This window comes from Dama dama, chromosome 16, assembly GCF_033118175.1.
Source record: "Dama dama isolate Ldn47 chromosome 16, ASM3311817v1, whole genome shotgun sequence".
NCBI lineage: Eukaryota > Metazoa > Chordata > Mammalia > Artiodactyla > Cervidae > Dama > Dama dama.
In genome coordinates, this window is record NC_083696.1 from 9,902,871 (window position 1) to 9,916,594 (window position 13,724).

A 13,724-nucleotide genomic window follows, 5' to 3' on the forward strand; every position below is an offset into this window, starting at 1 on the left:
TTAAGTACAGAAGATAAACTAATTTGCTAAAATAAATAAGATGTGATGTAGTAACACTTTACTATAAAGAATGCATACCAGAACATTTTTAAATGGTGAGTGCAACTTATTAAGAATAGTTTACTACAATAAATGCTGGCTAAATAGAACCACCTCTCCTTTTGAGGCTTATCCTTCTCCTGCCCTTCTGTGTCCTTACACCAAGGGGTATGTCTCTTGTTCTCCCCTTCACTATACCTTGATATTAGGATCCTTTTTTATACAGGAAAAACAAAACAAAGAAGAAAAAAAAAAAAAGGAATGGTTAAGTAATTTCTGGTACAGTCATTCAATGAAATCCAGTACAGCCATTAAAAAACTGAAGGTGCTTCCCTAGTGGCAGGGGTAAGGAATCTGCCTGCCAATGAAGGAGACACAGGTTTGATCCCTGGTCTGGGCAGATCCCACATACCACAGAGCAACTAAGCCCGAGCGCCTCACCTACTGATGCCCGAGTGCCCTAGAGCCTGTGCTCTGCAACAAGAGAAGCCAGTGCAATGAGAAGCTTGCACACCACAACTGGAGAGTAGCCCCTGCTTGCCGTAACTAGAGAAAAGCTCATGCAGCAAAGAAGACTCAACGCAACCAATAAATAAATAAATAAAATTATTTTTTAAAAAAGGAAAAAACTCTTTATGCACTCGGAGAAGGCAATGGCAGCCCACTTCAGTCCTCTTGCCTGGAAAATCCCATGGACGGAGGAGCCTGGTGGGCTGCAGTCCATGGGGTCGCTATAGAGTCAGACACAATTGAGCGACTTCACTTTCACTTTCTCTTTCATGCATTGGAGAAGGAAATGGCAACCCACTCCAGTGTTCTTGCCTGGAGAATCCCAGGGACGGGGGAGCCTGATGGGCTGCTGTCTATGGGGTCGCACACAATCCAACACAACTGAAGTGACTTAGCAGCAGCAGGTTTATACACTAATACAGAATGATATTTCAGATACATCATTAAACAAAAAAAGCAAGATGTAAAAACATGTGTACCATATGCACGTTTGTGTAAAAGGGAGGAAAAGAAATACATAGACATTCTAACATAGGAGTTTTGCTTGTGTATTCATAAAGCATCTTGGGAAAGTTACACAAGAAACTGATAGTATAATATGCTAATTTTTAGGGAAATTAGGTAGCTGAGAGAAAAACATTTCCATTGCCAAATCAGACCTCTCATTGTGCTGAACACATGAATGTGTCACCTATTCTAAAATAAAATTTGTAAAACCTAAATTAAGGGGACTAGGGCATTTGATTACATCACCAAATACTTCCATTTCTCTTTTTTTCTCCAAACCCCAATTTAAAGGATCTGTAAGGGAACGGACCCCTACAGTCCATAGGGTCTCAAAGATGCGGACATGACTTAGCGACTGGATAAAAAAAAAACAAAAAGGAATAAAAGAAGAGAACCATATGTACAGGGAATAGGAGAGGGAAGAAAAAGTAGGTCATATGAACATGATTTGGGGAGAGAATGAGGCAACAGCACAGATTTCAGGTCACACTTCCAGTCCCAACTCTTTAACTTGTTTCTCCTGAGCTCTTGGGCAAATAAATCCCTTACTACTTTGAGCTTCTGATCCCTTATCTGTGGAAGAGTAAGAATGAGTCACTGATGTTCTGTGTTCTATATTGTGCCTTGTGGGAATACTGGGAGCATTCATTGTCAATGATCAGAAGGATTTAATAAAGTACATAGACTGCTATCATTACTTTTAATAATAGGAGCACTTTAAGCTATTAATTCAATTTTTGTCAGTCTGATAGGAAAAATAGCAGTATCTTATTTAAATTTGAACTTCTGTAATTATAAATGGGGCTTCCCTTGTGGCTCAGCCAGTAAGAATCTGCCTGCAATGTGGGAGACCTGGGTTCAGTCCCTGGGTTGGGAAGATCCCCTGCAGAAGGAAAAGGTTATCCACTCCAGTATTCTGGCCTGGAGAATTCCATGAGCTATAAATGAGGAGAGTTTCAAGCCAGAGAAAGCTGGCTTGAAACTCAACATTCAAAAAATTAAGATCATGGCATCCGGTCCCATCATTTCATGGCAAATAGAAGGGGAAACAGTGGAAACAGTGATAGACTTTATTTTCTTGGGCTCCAAAATCACTGCAGATGGTGACTGCAGCCATGAAATTCAAAGATGCTTGCTCCTTGGAAGAAAAGTTATGACCAATCTAGACAGCATATTAAAAAGCAGAAGCATTACTTTGCTAACATAGTTAAAGCCATGGTTTTTCCAGCAGTCATGTGTGGATGTTGGACTGTAAACAAAGCTGAGTGCTGAGGAATTGATGCTTTTGAACTGTGGTGTTGGACAAGACTCTTGAGAGTCTCTTGGACAGCAAGGAGATCCAAGCAGTCCATCCTAAAGGAAATCAGTCCTGAATATTCATTGGAAGGACTGATGCTGAAGCTGAAACTCCAATACTTTGGCCACCTGATCCAAATAGCTGACTCATTAAAAAAGACCCTGATGCTGGAAAAGATTGAAGGCAGGAGGAGAAGGGGACGACAGAGGATGAGATGGTTGAATGGCATCACCAACTCAACAGACATGAGTTTGAACAAACTCCAGGAGATGGTGGAGGACAGGGAAGCCTGGCATGCTGCAGTCCGTGGGGTCGCAAAGAGTTGGGCACAACTTGGCAACTGAACAACAACAATTATAAATGAGGTTGAATGATTACGTGTCTATTCCATTTGTATTTCTTTTTCGGTGATTTGCCTGATCATTCAAAATAGTTAACATTTACTGCATGTTACTGTGTACTAGGCACTGTGTTATGATCTCTATCCAAATTATCTCATTTAACCTGCAGATCAAATGGGTAAAATTATTATGCTCATTTTCAGCTGAGGAAACCAATATTTAAGAAGTCAATTGTTCAAGTCTCCATCACCAGTAAGTAGAGTCCGGATTCTGATTGAGGACTTGACTCTGACCCAGAAATCTGGCTTGATTGAGAACACAGGCTCTTCAGGCTTTGGTTTCAAAGACTCTCCCCGTGATCATTTTCCTTTTGCATTATTTGCCTTTTCTTAATATTTTGCAAGAGCCGTTTGTAATTTGGCAGTAGGGCTCAGAGTAGGGGAGGATCTATCTGGGCCAAAGGGCAGAAGTGACTTCAAAGAAGCAGCCTGCCTGGCCTTCAGCTACCCCTAAGGCGGTGTGTCTGCCTAGGCGGTGCAGTCAGACATGATGGTAGCAGACCAAACTGGTACAGGACACAGGTCTGCAAAGACGTCAACAGTGGACAGTGGACTTCAACCCCTTTAGAGAGAAAGCAAGAGTGACCCACAGGAGGAGGATGAAACCAGAGCTTTCAGGCTGTCCAAAGTCATCAGAGGGAAAGAAGAAAACATGAGGCGGAAAGCTGGCCAAGAGCTTCCTGAAGACCATGCAAATGAGGCCCGCCCACAACTGCCTGGAAACCGCTCGCCAGGAGAAGGCAGAGCCCAGAGGACGCGCTGCAGGACCGCTCAGTCAAGGAGGAGGAGGAGGTGGAGGAGGCTCTGAGGAGCAGGTAAGGAGTCAGGGAGGGTCGTGGAGGGCAGGGTCACAGGGCCCTGCGTTCTGGAGAGGCAGCTCATCCCTGGGGTGAACACTGGCCTGGGAGGCAGGGCTCCTGGGATCATCTTTCAAGTTCAACCATTCTTTAGCTGTGAAGCCTTGGGCACGTCAACTCGCCTTTCTGAGTCTTGACATTCCCATCGATAAAATGAGTGTAAAAATGTCATGTTAACTACGCGTTGAGCATCTGCTGTGCTTTGCTGGGCACATAATAGCCATTATCCGTTCCTCATGGCAAGCTCATGAGGTGGGCTCATTAGCCTCTATCATAGAGGCAAACAAAGCTCAGAGACGTTAAACCATTTGTCTAAGACCTCACAGCAAAGAAGTCCAGTTCTAAAACTACATACTTTCAACTCTTGATCCTGCTTTCTTCTGAGGGTGGTTTTACAGAATCAAATGGTCTATGCAAATGGAAAAAAAACTGTAAAAGGCAATTATACCATCAAGATGGGAGTCACTCCACTCAGACCCTGGCCAGAACTGATGCCCTTGGTAAACTGGGAAGTTCTATGAAAATGCTAGTTCTTCACCTCTTTCCTCTCTCCACGTTGAAAGCACTGGGGTGATGCTACAGACAACTATTTGGCTGAGTGAGCGGGTCACAGACGGAGGTGATGTCTTGAGTGGTATTGGGATATCCCAGCTTGAGAGTGAGTTCAAGTTGGATAAGTGGCCAGTCTCTCCTGTTTCCTGGAGACAGACTCTGAAACCATAGCCAAGGCCTGATGAGACTGTGGCCAATAAGGGCCCAGGTGCTGATTCAACCGTAATCATCCCTCTTCACAGCCCTTAACAGATTTAGCCATGGAACTTCAGAAAATGGAAGTCTGACTTGTGGGGAGGGAAGTTCTTTAACGCAGTAATATAAGCTTAGAGCAGTAAAATTTGAATTTTCAGAGAGAATCAAAAACAAGCCAACAAACAAACTTCTACTCTTATCCACAGAGATAACCACTGTTGACAGTGTTTGTTTTTCCATTGCACACATATATTGGAAAATTAGATTGTACTGTAATATGGTTTAACTGCTGGTTCTTTTCATTAATGACATGTCACGAACGTATTTCCATATCAATAGATGCTTTAGGACATTGTTTACAGGCTGCAGAATGTCTCTTTGTATGGATGGAGAGAACTTATTTAATCAGTGTCCTACTATTGGATAATTAAGCAGTTTTCAATTTTTCACTATTAGAGCAATGCTCAGATCTTTGCACAGGACCTGGACTGTTTACACAGTATAAATTTCCAGCGGGGACACTGCTGAATCAAGGTTACATATATTTTAAGGTCTGCTTCTGACACACTCTGGAATTCAGGGGCTTCTCAAAGCTCAATGCAGAAAACTTCATGGCTTAAAAGTCAGCCTTTTTAAATTTTATTTTATTTTTGGTTGTAGTGGGTCTTCGTTGCTGTGGGGACTTTTCTCTTGTTGTGGCAATCAGGGGCTACTCTGTAGTTGTGGTGCATGGGCTTGTCATTGTGGTGGCTTTTCTTGTTGCAGAGCACCCGCTCTAGATAACAAGGGCTTCAGTAACTGTGGTACTTGGGCTCAGCAGTTTCAGCTCCCAGGCTCTAGAGCACAGGGTCAGTAGTCATGGCATGGTGGCTTAGTTACTCTGTGGCGTGTGCGATCTTCCTGGACCAGGGATCGAACCCGTGTCCCCTGCATTGGCAGGAGGATTCTTTACCACCACCTGGGAAGCCCTCAGAGTCTGCCTTGAGCCTTCCTCTCTCTCAAATCTCTTTGCAGGGATAATTCAACCACCTCATAGACAGTCTTTCCCATGTGCCAGGTTCTGTCTAAGAACTTTACCCTCTGAGGCACCACCACTTTTAGCTTCCTTTTCAGAAGAAATGGAAGAACAGAGAAGTTAAGCAATTCAACTGAAATCACAGCCCTAGTAAGCAGTGGCTCAGAGATCAATAGCCTTGACAATCTGGTTCTAGAATCTCTGCTGTCCACTGCTTCTCAAAAAATACGTTTGATCCCATCTCCAAAGATATCTTTTATCCATCCCTTTGATCTTCTTCACTATCGCCTCACCTGCATCAAATCCCACCATCCCAACATGGACCAATGCTAGAGCCCCTATCTGGTCCTTCATTTCCACTCATCCCTTTCAGTCTGTCTTCTGCTCTGCAGCTGAAATGGTGTTTTTAAAATAGAAACAGGATCAGGTCAGCCCCCACTCCCCAGCGCCACCGGCAAGCATACATAGACATAGACTCAGCCCTAGAATAAAAAAACCCAGATGCTTTCCCCAGTCTCCAGGGCAGTCTCTCTTAGGATTCTCCTAAATTCTCTCTTAGGATTCTTCCTAAACCACTTTCCAATCTAGACCCGCCCACTACACCTCAGTTACCCAGCCTCCTTTCACTTCTTCAAAGCTTCTTCTCACCTTAGAGTTTTGGCACGGGCTGTTCTCTTGAGCTGGAATGCTCCTACTCCACTCTACAGGGTTGGATTCTTCTCACATCCCCTCTCTGGTAATCTCATCTGAAGCAGCCAGTCCCCTAAACTCACTTTCCTTTTTGTTTATAGCATTCGTTAAAATTGTGCGTTATTTATCGCCTGTCACTCACTCATTAAATGTTTCCTTCCCTTACTAGACTCTAAATGTCATGCGGTCAGAGACTACATCTATTTTGTTCCCTGTTATTTACGAAGTGTCTAGCACGGTGCCTGACCTGTGATGTTCAGTTCAGTTCAGTTCAGTAGCTCAGTCGTGTTGCTCTTTGCGACCCCATGGACTGCAGCACACCAGGCCTCCCTGTCCGTCACCAGCTCGCTGAGTTTACTCAAACTCATGTCCATTGAGACCTGTGATGAGCTCTCGTTAATTCAATGACTGCTCATCGGATGGACGAAAGATCCACAGGAGGAGGCATTCACTGGTCGGGATCTTTGGCAAGCTATCCCAGCTTTGGCCAGGGGTAGTTCATCCTCCCCTGGCATGCCTTCCTCTTCCCTACATGAGGCAGTGACAGAGATCTAGGGTCTAGCAGGAAGCCAGGAAGCCATGGTTGAGAGTGCAAGCAGGTTTTGCTTCAGGTGCCATTTCAGTCGGGGTAGATGATGTCATGTGTGGGACAAAAGGGAGGCTCATTGTCCCCAAATCCCCCCTGCACGCTTCCTGGATTCCTACCACGAGAGGAATATTTATGGCCGCTAGAACTCCCCTAGTGAAATGCAAGCTCTCACTGTCCAGTCAGTAACACATATCCAGCAGGTGAACCGAATGGTGGGTTCTGCCTCTCTGACAGCAGCATGGTGGTGGCCTAGAAGTCCCAAGGTCACCAGTGGGTGACCCTGGTGGTGGTTTAGTCACTAAGTCATGTCCGACTCTTTGCAACCCCATGGACTGTAGCCAGCCAGGCTGCTCTGTCCATGGGATTCTCCTGGCAAGAATACTGGAGTGAGTTGCCATTTCCTTCTCCAGAGGGTATTCCTGACCCAGGGATCGAACTGGGTCTCCTGCATTGCAGGCAGAGCTTTACCCACTTAGCTATGAGGGAAGCTCATGGGTGATACTTGGGGAGACTAAAGGACTCCCCAGGTGGTGACAGAGATAAAGAATCTGCCTGCCAATGCAGAAGACACAGGATACATGGGTCGGGAAGATCCCCTGGAGAAGGAAACGGCAATCCAGTCCAGTATTCTTGCCTGGGGAAAACCATGGATAGAGGAACCTGGCAGGCTACAGTCCATAGGATTGGACATGACTGGGTGCATGTGCGCACGCGTGCGTGCGCGCGCGCGCACACACACACACACACACACACACACACATCAGCAAAGTGAGGGCTTAGGTTGGAGAAGAGGTTTTTAAACTTTTTTTTTTCCCTCAGAAGCTCAGCTCTTCAGCTTGTTCAAATGATTAATATGAGGAAAGCCAAGTGTCTCTGGCTGAAATACAGAAGTGGGGCTGGAGTGCTGCTCCTCCACCATGACTCCCCCTTTGAACTGCCCAGGGTGGTGGGCAGGTCAAGTCTTGGACTCATCTCAGTGGTCAGTGCCTGCCGGCTGACCGTCTGTGTTCTAAGAACAAAGGAGGCAGCGAGGCCTGCATGTTCTGGGTGTAGCTCCTTGGCCCCATTAAGTGATCAGGAGGGCACTTGCTGAATCTGATATTGAGAGAATAGTCACAGACTTTAGGCAGGGCAGCAAGTGAATTTCATAGCAATCGAAGGGCAGGGCTGGCAGCCCCTTTGTGTGAGAAGGTTTCAGCCATTTTAGGAAAGAAAGGAGGGCCCAGGAGAGAGGAAGCCCAGAAGGCTCATTTACCCTCTCCACCATCTAGAAAAAGGAAATCGCCACCCCTGCCTTTCCAGGCCAGGGATCCCAGGCCTGGAGGAGACCGCCCACAGTCTCGCAGATGCTTGGCTTCCAAGGCTGGTTGTTTGCCCCGCCCCAGGGGAAGGCTGGTCCCCCACCTCCCCACCTGCCGCTCCAGAGGCCGCAGCCTGGGCCACCTGGCAGCTGCAGGTGCTGCGTGTGCGCTGCCATGGAGACGGGCCCCGGGGCTGGTGGCGAGAAGGCAGTCTCCCAAGGCTTTGTGGATACTGGAGAGGAAAAGACTGGAGCCTCCGACCTTCCAGGGCAGTCTGCCTTACTGCCCAGGTGCCAGGGAAGCCCAGGTGGGTGCTTTGGGGGCTTCTAGGACAAACGGATGGGGGAGGAGCCAGGGGAGATCGGATCTTGGTCTGGAAGGGCTGATCTGGGGAGCTGGGGAGGGAGGAGCCTGTCCATGATTTCAGGTCAAAGGGAAAAGCCTTCGCAGAGGTCCCTTTGCCAGGCCAGCATGGTGCCCTGAACAAAGACTGGGCCCATGGACTGCGGGGACTGGCCCTGCAGCCCAAGGGGATGAGGAAGAGAAGGCCTGGTATCTGTCCCCAGAGGAGGGGTAGACCAGGTATTGGCAAAGCCCATCTCTACCCTAGCCAGGGATGTGAGGTAGCAGGTAGGGAAATACTCATCCTCCAGGAAGATCCCCTGGAGGAGAGCATGGCAACCCACTCCAGTATTCTTGTCTGAAAAATCCCATGGAGAGAGGAGCCTGGCGGGCCACTGTCCATGGGTTGCAAAGAATCGGACAGGACTAAAGTGACTTAGCACACTTAGCTCATGAGACACTGTCTGTGGTTCCCCTCCCTCTCCCTGGAGTCCAGGAAACCAAGGGCAATCCCATGCAGCACAGGGAGCATTTAAATCCGCTTTCATGGCTGGAGAGCTGTCTCCTCCAGCGTGAGCTCAATGATGCTGGGGTGGCTCAGGCCTTCGCCCAGCAGAGGGAAAGCTGCCAGAGCACCAGGCTTAGGAACCTGGTGATCTGGAACAATCTTTTTTTTTTTTTTTAATTATTGGCATATAGTTGATTTACAATGTTGTGTTAGTTTCAAGTGCACAGCAAAGTGAGTCAGTTATACACATTCAGTTCAGTCCAGTTCAGGTCAGTTCAGTCGCTCAGTCGTGTCCGACTCTTTGCGACCCCATGAACCACAGCACGCCAGGCCTCCCTGTCCATCCCCAACTCTCGGAGTTCACCCAAACTCATGTCCATCGAGTCGGTGATGCCATCCAACCATCTCATCCTCTGTCATTCCCTTCTTCTCCTGCCCTCAATCTTGCCCAGCATCAGGGTCTTTTCAAATGAGTAAGCTCCTCGCAGGTGGCCAATGTATTGGAGTTTCAGCTTCAACATCAGTCCTTCCAATGAACACCCAGGACTGATCTCCTTCAGGATGGACTGGTTGGATCTCCATGCAGTCCAAGGGACTCTCAAGAGTCTTCTCCAACACCACAGTTCAAAAGCATCAATTCTTTAGCACTCAGCTTTCTTTACAGTCCAATTCTCACATCTATACATGACTACTGGAAAAACCATAGCCTTGACTAGACAGACCTTTGTTGGCAAAGTAATGTCTCTGCTTTTTATTTTTATTTATTTATTTATTTAATTTTATTTTTTTATGTCTCTGCTTTTTAATATGCTGTCTAGGTTGGTCATAACTTTCCATATATCCACTCTTTTTTACATTCTTTTCCCATATAGGTCATTACAGAGTACTGAGCAGAGTTCCCTGTGCTATAAGTAGGTCCTTATTAGTTCTTTATTTTATATATAGCACTGTGTACATGTCAGTCCTGATCTCCCAGTTTATCCCTCCCCCGCCTACCCCCTGAGAACCACAAGTTTGTTTCTACATCTATTTCAGTTTTTTTTTTTCAATTTTATTTTTTTAATTAAAAAAAAAATTTTTTTTTTAAATTTCAGTTTTATAGATAATTTCATTTCACTTCATCTTTTTGAATGTAAGTTTCCGTTTCATCTGCGAAATAAATGTGGGTGATAACGCCTTTCAACAGCCCTCAAGACACAGCCGAGGGCCAAGCACGGGCACGGGAGACTAACGGGTGTTCCTTTGCCCCTTTTCTGCCAGGACCCCGCCTGTCGGAGTCCCCAGTGTCCGGTCTGAGGATGGCGGAGCAGCAGGGCCGGGGGCCCGAGTGCCCTGTCTGCTGGAGCCCCTTCAACAACACGTTCCACACCCCCAAAGTGCTGGCCTGCTGCCACTCCTTCTGCGTGGAGTGCCTGGCCCACCTCAGCCTGCTGACCCCGACGCGCCGCCGCTTGCTGTGCCCGCTCTGTCGCCACCCCACCGTGCTGGCCTCCGGGCAGCCTGTCACTGACTTGCCCACGGACACCGCCCTGCTCACCCTGCTCCGCCTGGAGCCCCACCACGTCATCCTGGAAGGCCGCCAGCTCTGTCTCAAGGACCAGCCCAAGAGCCGCTACTTCCTGCGCCAGCCCCGGGTCTACACGCTGGACCTGGGCCCTGAGCCCGGGAGTCAGGCCGCGCGCCCCCAGGACGTGGGCCGCAGCACCAGGCCGGTGCCCATCCCCAGCCACTACTCTCTGCGGGAGTGTTTCCGCAACCCGCACTTCCGGATCTTTGCCTACATGATGGCGGTCGTCCTCTGCGGCACCGTGTTGTTCATCTTCTCCATCTTTTGCACCAGACGGTTCTTCTGGGGGCTGGGGTGAGCGTCTGTTCCAGACGCCTTTCCTGGCTGCTGCTGGGTATGGGGACTGCGGAGCGCCGCTTGGGGCTGGTCTTCCTTCGTAGTATTGTTCCTTTTTACAATCCAGGGGTTGGCTAGGCTGTGCGTCTGCTTCTAGCAACAGAGTCCTACTATGATGAGAACCTCTGAAGGCTAATGGACTGGGGACGATGTGAAGAGACCTCTGGGTGTGAACCGGGGGTCATGGAAGGGCAGAGAAGCAGACCTGTGATCACAGAACCAGAAGCAAGTTGTGCCAAAAGGCTGGATGAGGGTACCCAGGAGCCTGTCCAGCCCAAACAGCAGGTTGCATTTCTTACTGGAGCTGCTTTGAACTCAGTTCACATTTTTTTGTTTGTTTGTTTTTTGAGTTGCTCTTTTTACTATTTGTTGCTAAAAAAAATCTGGGAGTGAACTTCAATCGGGAGCAAGTGTGTTTGTCTTCTCCTTTCAGTTATCTCTTTGGCTATCTTGCCACCAGTCCCAGTAAAAATGGCCTGCATTCATTAATTTATTCACTTATTCAACAACCCATTGGCTGGTCATCTGTCAGAACTAGGGGGAGAGAAAGGTAGGATTAACCAGGAGTGGCAGAGTCCTTATCAGTAAGGAGGGCAGGCCCAGTCAGTTGCTTCTTGTTCATGATGACCTCTTGTTAGTATGTGGTTTATGGAGTGTTAAGGTATAAAAGTTTAAAGGGAAAAGAAACCTGAGTCAGTGGATCAAAAGAAATCTGGGATTTGGAGGAAAAGATTTTTATTCCTCCTGGTAGGTGCAGGGTAGAGTTCTGATTCCCTTTCTTCAACCATTGTAATTCTGGCCTTGAGAGGTAAGGCAGAGAGCATCCATTGTGGCACAGTGGATAAGAATCCTCCTGCCAATGCAGGGGACACAGGTTTGATCTCTGGTCGGGGAAGATACCACATGTCAAGGAGCAGCTAAGCTGCAACTATGGAGGCTGCGTGCCTAGATCCTGCGCTGGGCAACAAGAGAAGCCACTGCAGTGAGACGCCCCCATTCACTGCAACTAGAGAAAGGCCTTGCAAGGCAACAAAGACCCAGTGCAGGCAAAAATAAATAAAATTATGTTTAAAAAAAAAGAAAAGGCAGGGAATTCTCTGGTAGTCCAGTGGTTAGGACATCCTGAGTCCACTGCAAGGGAACTAAGGTTCCACATGCCATGAGGTGCAGCCAAAAAAAAAAAAAAAGAGGTAAGGCAGAAACTCTGGGTAGAGTAAAAGCCTTAGCTCCCATCCCAGGCAACACCGCCAGGGGATCCTGGTTTTTATTTTGTATGACAGCATCTAGGGACCAAGGAAAACTGGATAGAATTTGGATGCTGCTTGACTGCCAGTGGCCACCTCTGCAGTATCTAAAACCCTGACTTCTGTTCCCCCACTTTTAGTACTATCTGGTGACTCAGGTCTCTGAAATGACCTCAAAGCAAATTAGAACACCATCACAAAAGGATAACATTTTGTTTTGAGGGGGGGGGGGTGAATTTGTAGAATAAGCTTTCAGAGGACAGAAACTGAGTTGGTTTCATTTGCTCTGTATAACATTTTGTGAGTTTAATGAAGGTAGCTTCTATAAATTCTTATGGGTCTTAATGTATAAGATATTCCCAAATTGCCAAGACATGCAGACTTCATGTTTAGCAAGACCAAAGCCTTAAGCTCCACTGTGAAGGAAAAGTTCTCCATTACGAAATTCGAAAGCTGCCTTCATATCCTGCCAGGGGACTAGCATCTACCTCTCCATTTGCGCCATCAGGTAATTACACTAAAGCTGGGACTCCACACTTCTCCCCACTGACTTCATTTCTTTACACATTCTTGCTTCTTAACCTTGTGGCGGGTAAATTAGGCAATGAGCTCACGTTCTCAGAGCTATGACGAACAGAGAGAGGAGCCGGGGGACGCTCAGGAAGGAACACCTGCCTCTGAACCAGGGCCCACTGCTCCCGAGTTCAGGAGGTCTCACCCCCATTTCACAGATGAAACTGGGGCTCCCCAAGTTTAGCTACCTTGTTTAAGGTCACCCAGCTAGCATGTGGTGGAGGCCTTTCAGTCAAAACAGAACTTCTACCCTTGGAGTGGCTGATTCACCAAGCAAGACTCAGCTTTGAGTATTCTGGAATAGGGAAGGTTATACTTAACACTGCAGCATCTCCTGTTTTCACATTTAATATTAATGGTTCTAACATTGGGCAGTGCCATCCTTCTAGAGCGCATTTAGAAATCTTTGGTCCTCCAGTGCAGGGGTGAGTTTTGTTTCTGGCTGTTGGTACTCAGAGGTCAGGAATGCTAAGACACGCTGCAATGCTGAAGACATTCTACAGAACAAAGCATCATCTGACCCAAAATGCAAATAGTTTCCTGTTGAATAACACCGTAGGCTCCTTGTAAGTTCACAGGTACAAGTGATGAAATTAACTCCCTTTGGCATGAAGTCAGAGTAACAGATGCAGTGATGTGGTATAAACGGTGGAACAGGCTTTTCCAGTAAGTGACCTGAGGTGACTTTTTTTTTTTTTTTTTAAGGAATGAGGCAATTTATTAACCCAGCATCATTTGCTCTAATGCTGCCCGTTGCCAGCAGCCACCTGTCTGGCGATTCTGTCCAGATCTTTTTCCTGAGATGTCAGTTTGCAGCCCCTGTCTTGGTCCTTTCCCACCATTTGCAGCCCCTGCAGGGCTTGGAGGACCCGATGGGCCACACTCTTGGAACCTCTGCTGAAGTGGCTGGGCATGAGGCCATTCCTCTGACGCCCCCCAGAGATCGTGGTCGTGGGGCCAAGCCCAGCGCCCCTGGAGGTACAGGTTCTGTGCGGTGGAAGCAGGTGGAAGCAGCTCGCGTGCAGGATCAGTTCTCACTGTAGGGAGCGAGCGAGCTCGTTATGTCTGGCCAGCTTGACAGTGTCCACCCATTGAGGCACTGTCAGCTTCCCGGACTTTCTGAGGAAGGTGGCCAGCCCTCTGACAGCCTCCAGCCGGTTCATGTCTTTTCCAGTAACTCCAGGCATCACGCAGCCTCCACG

General features: G+C 47.6%; 1 protein-coding gene and 1 pseudogene across 1 annotated transcript; one reads left to right on the forward strand and one right to left on the reverse strand.

The window, feature by feature from the left end:
* The first annotated feature begins 8,139 nt into the window (after positions 1–8,139).
* On the forward strand, positions 8,140–10,667 carry RNF183 (ring finger protein 183). Its single transcript, XM_061163977.1, has 2 exons — positions 8,140–8,259; positions 10,063–10,667. Exon 2 carries the CDS (start codon positions 10,101–10,103, stop codon positions 10,665–10,667), a length of 567 nt encoding a protein of 188 aa, XP_061019960.1. The 5' UTR covers positions 8,140–8,259; positions 10,063–10,100.
* A 2,595-nt stretch (positions 10,668–13,262) lies between these two features.
* On the reverse strand, positions 13,263–13,709 carry LOC133071376 (small ribosomal subunit protein eS19-like; annotated as a pseudogene).
* Positions 13,710–13,724: the final 15 nt, after the last annotated feature.

Coding starts and splice junctions, on each gene's coding strand:
- RNF183 (XM_061163977.1), top strand. CDS start 10,101: ATGGCGGAGCAGCAGGGCCGGGGGCCCGAGTGCCCTGTCTGCTGGAGC.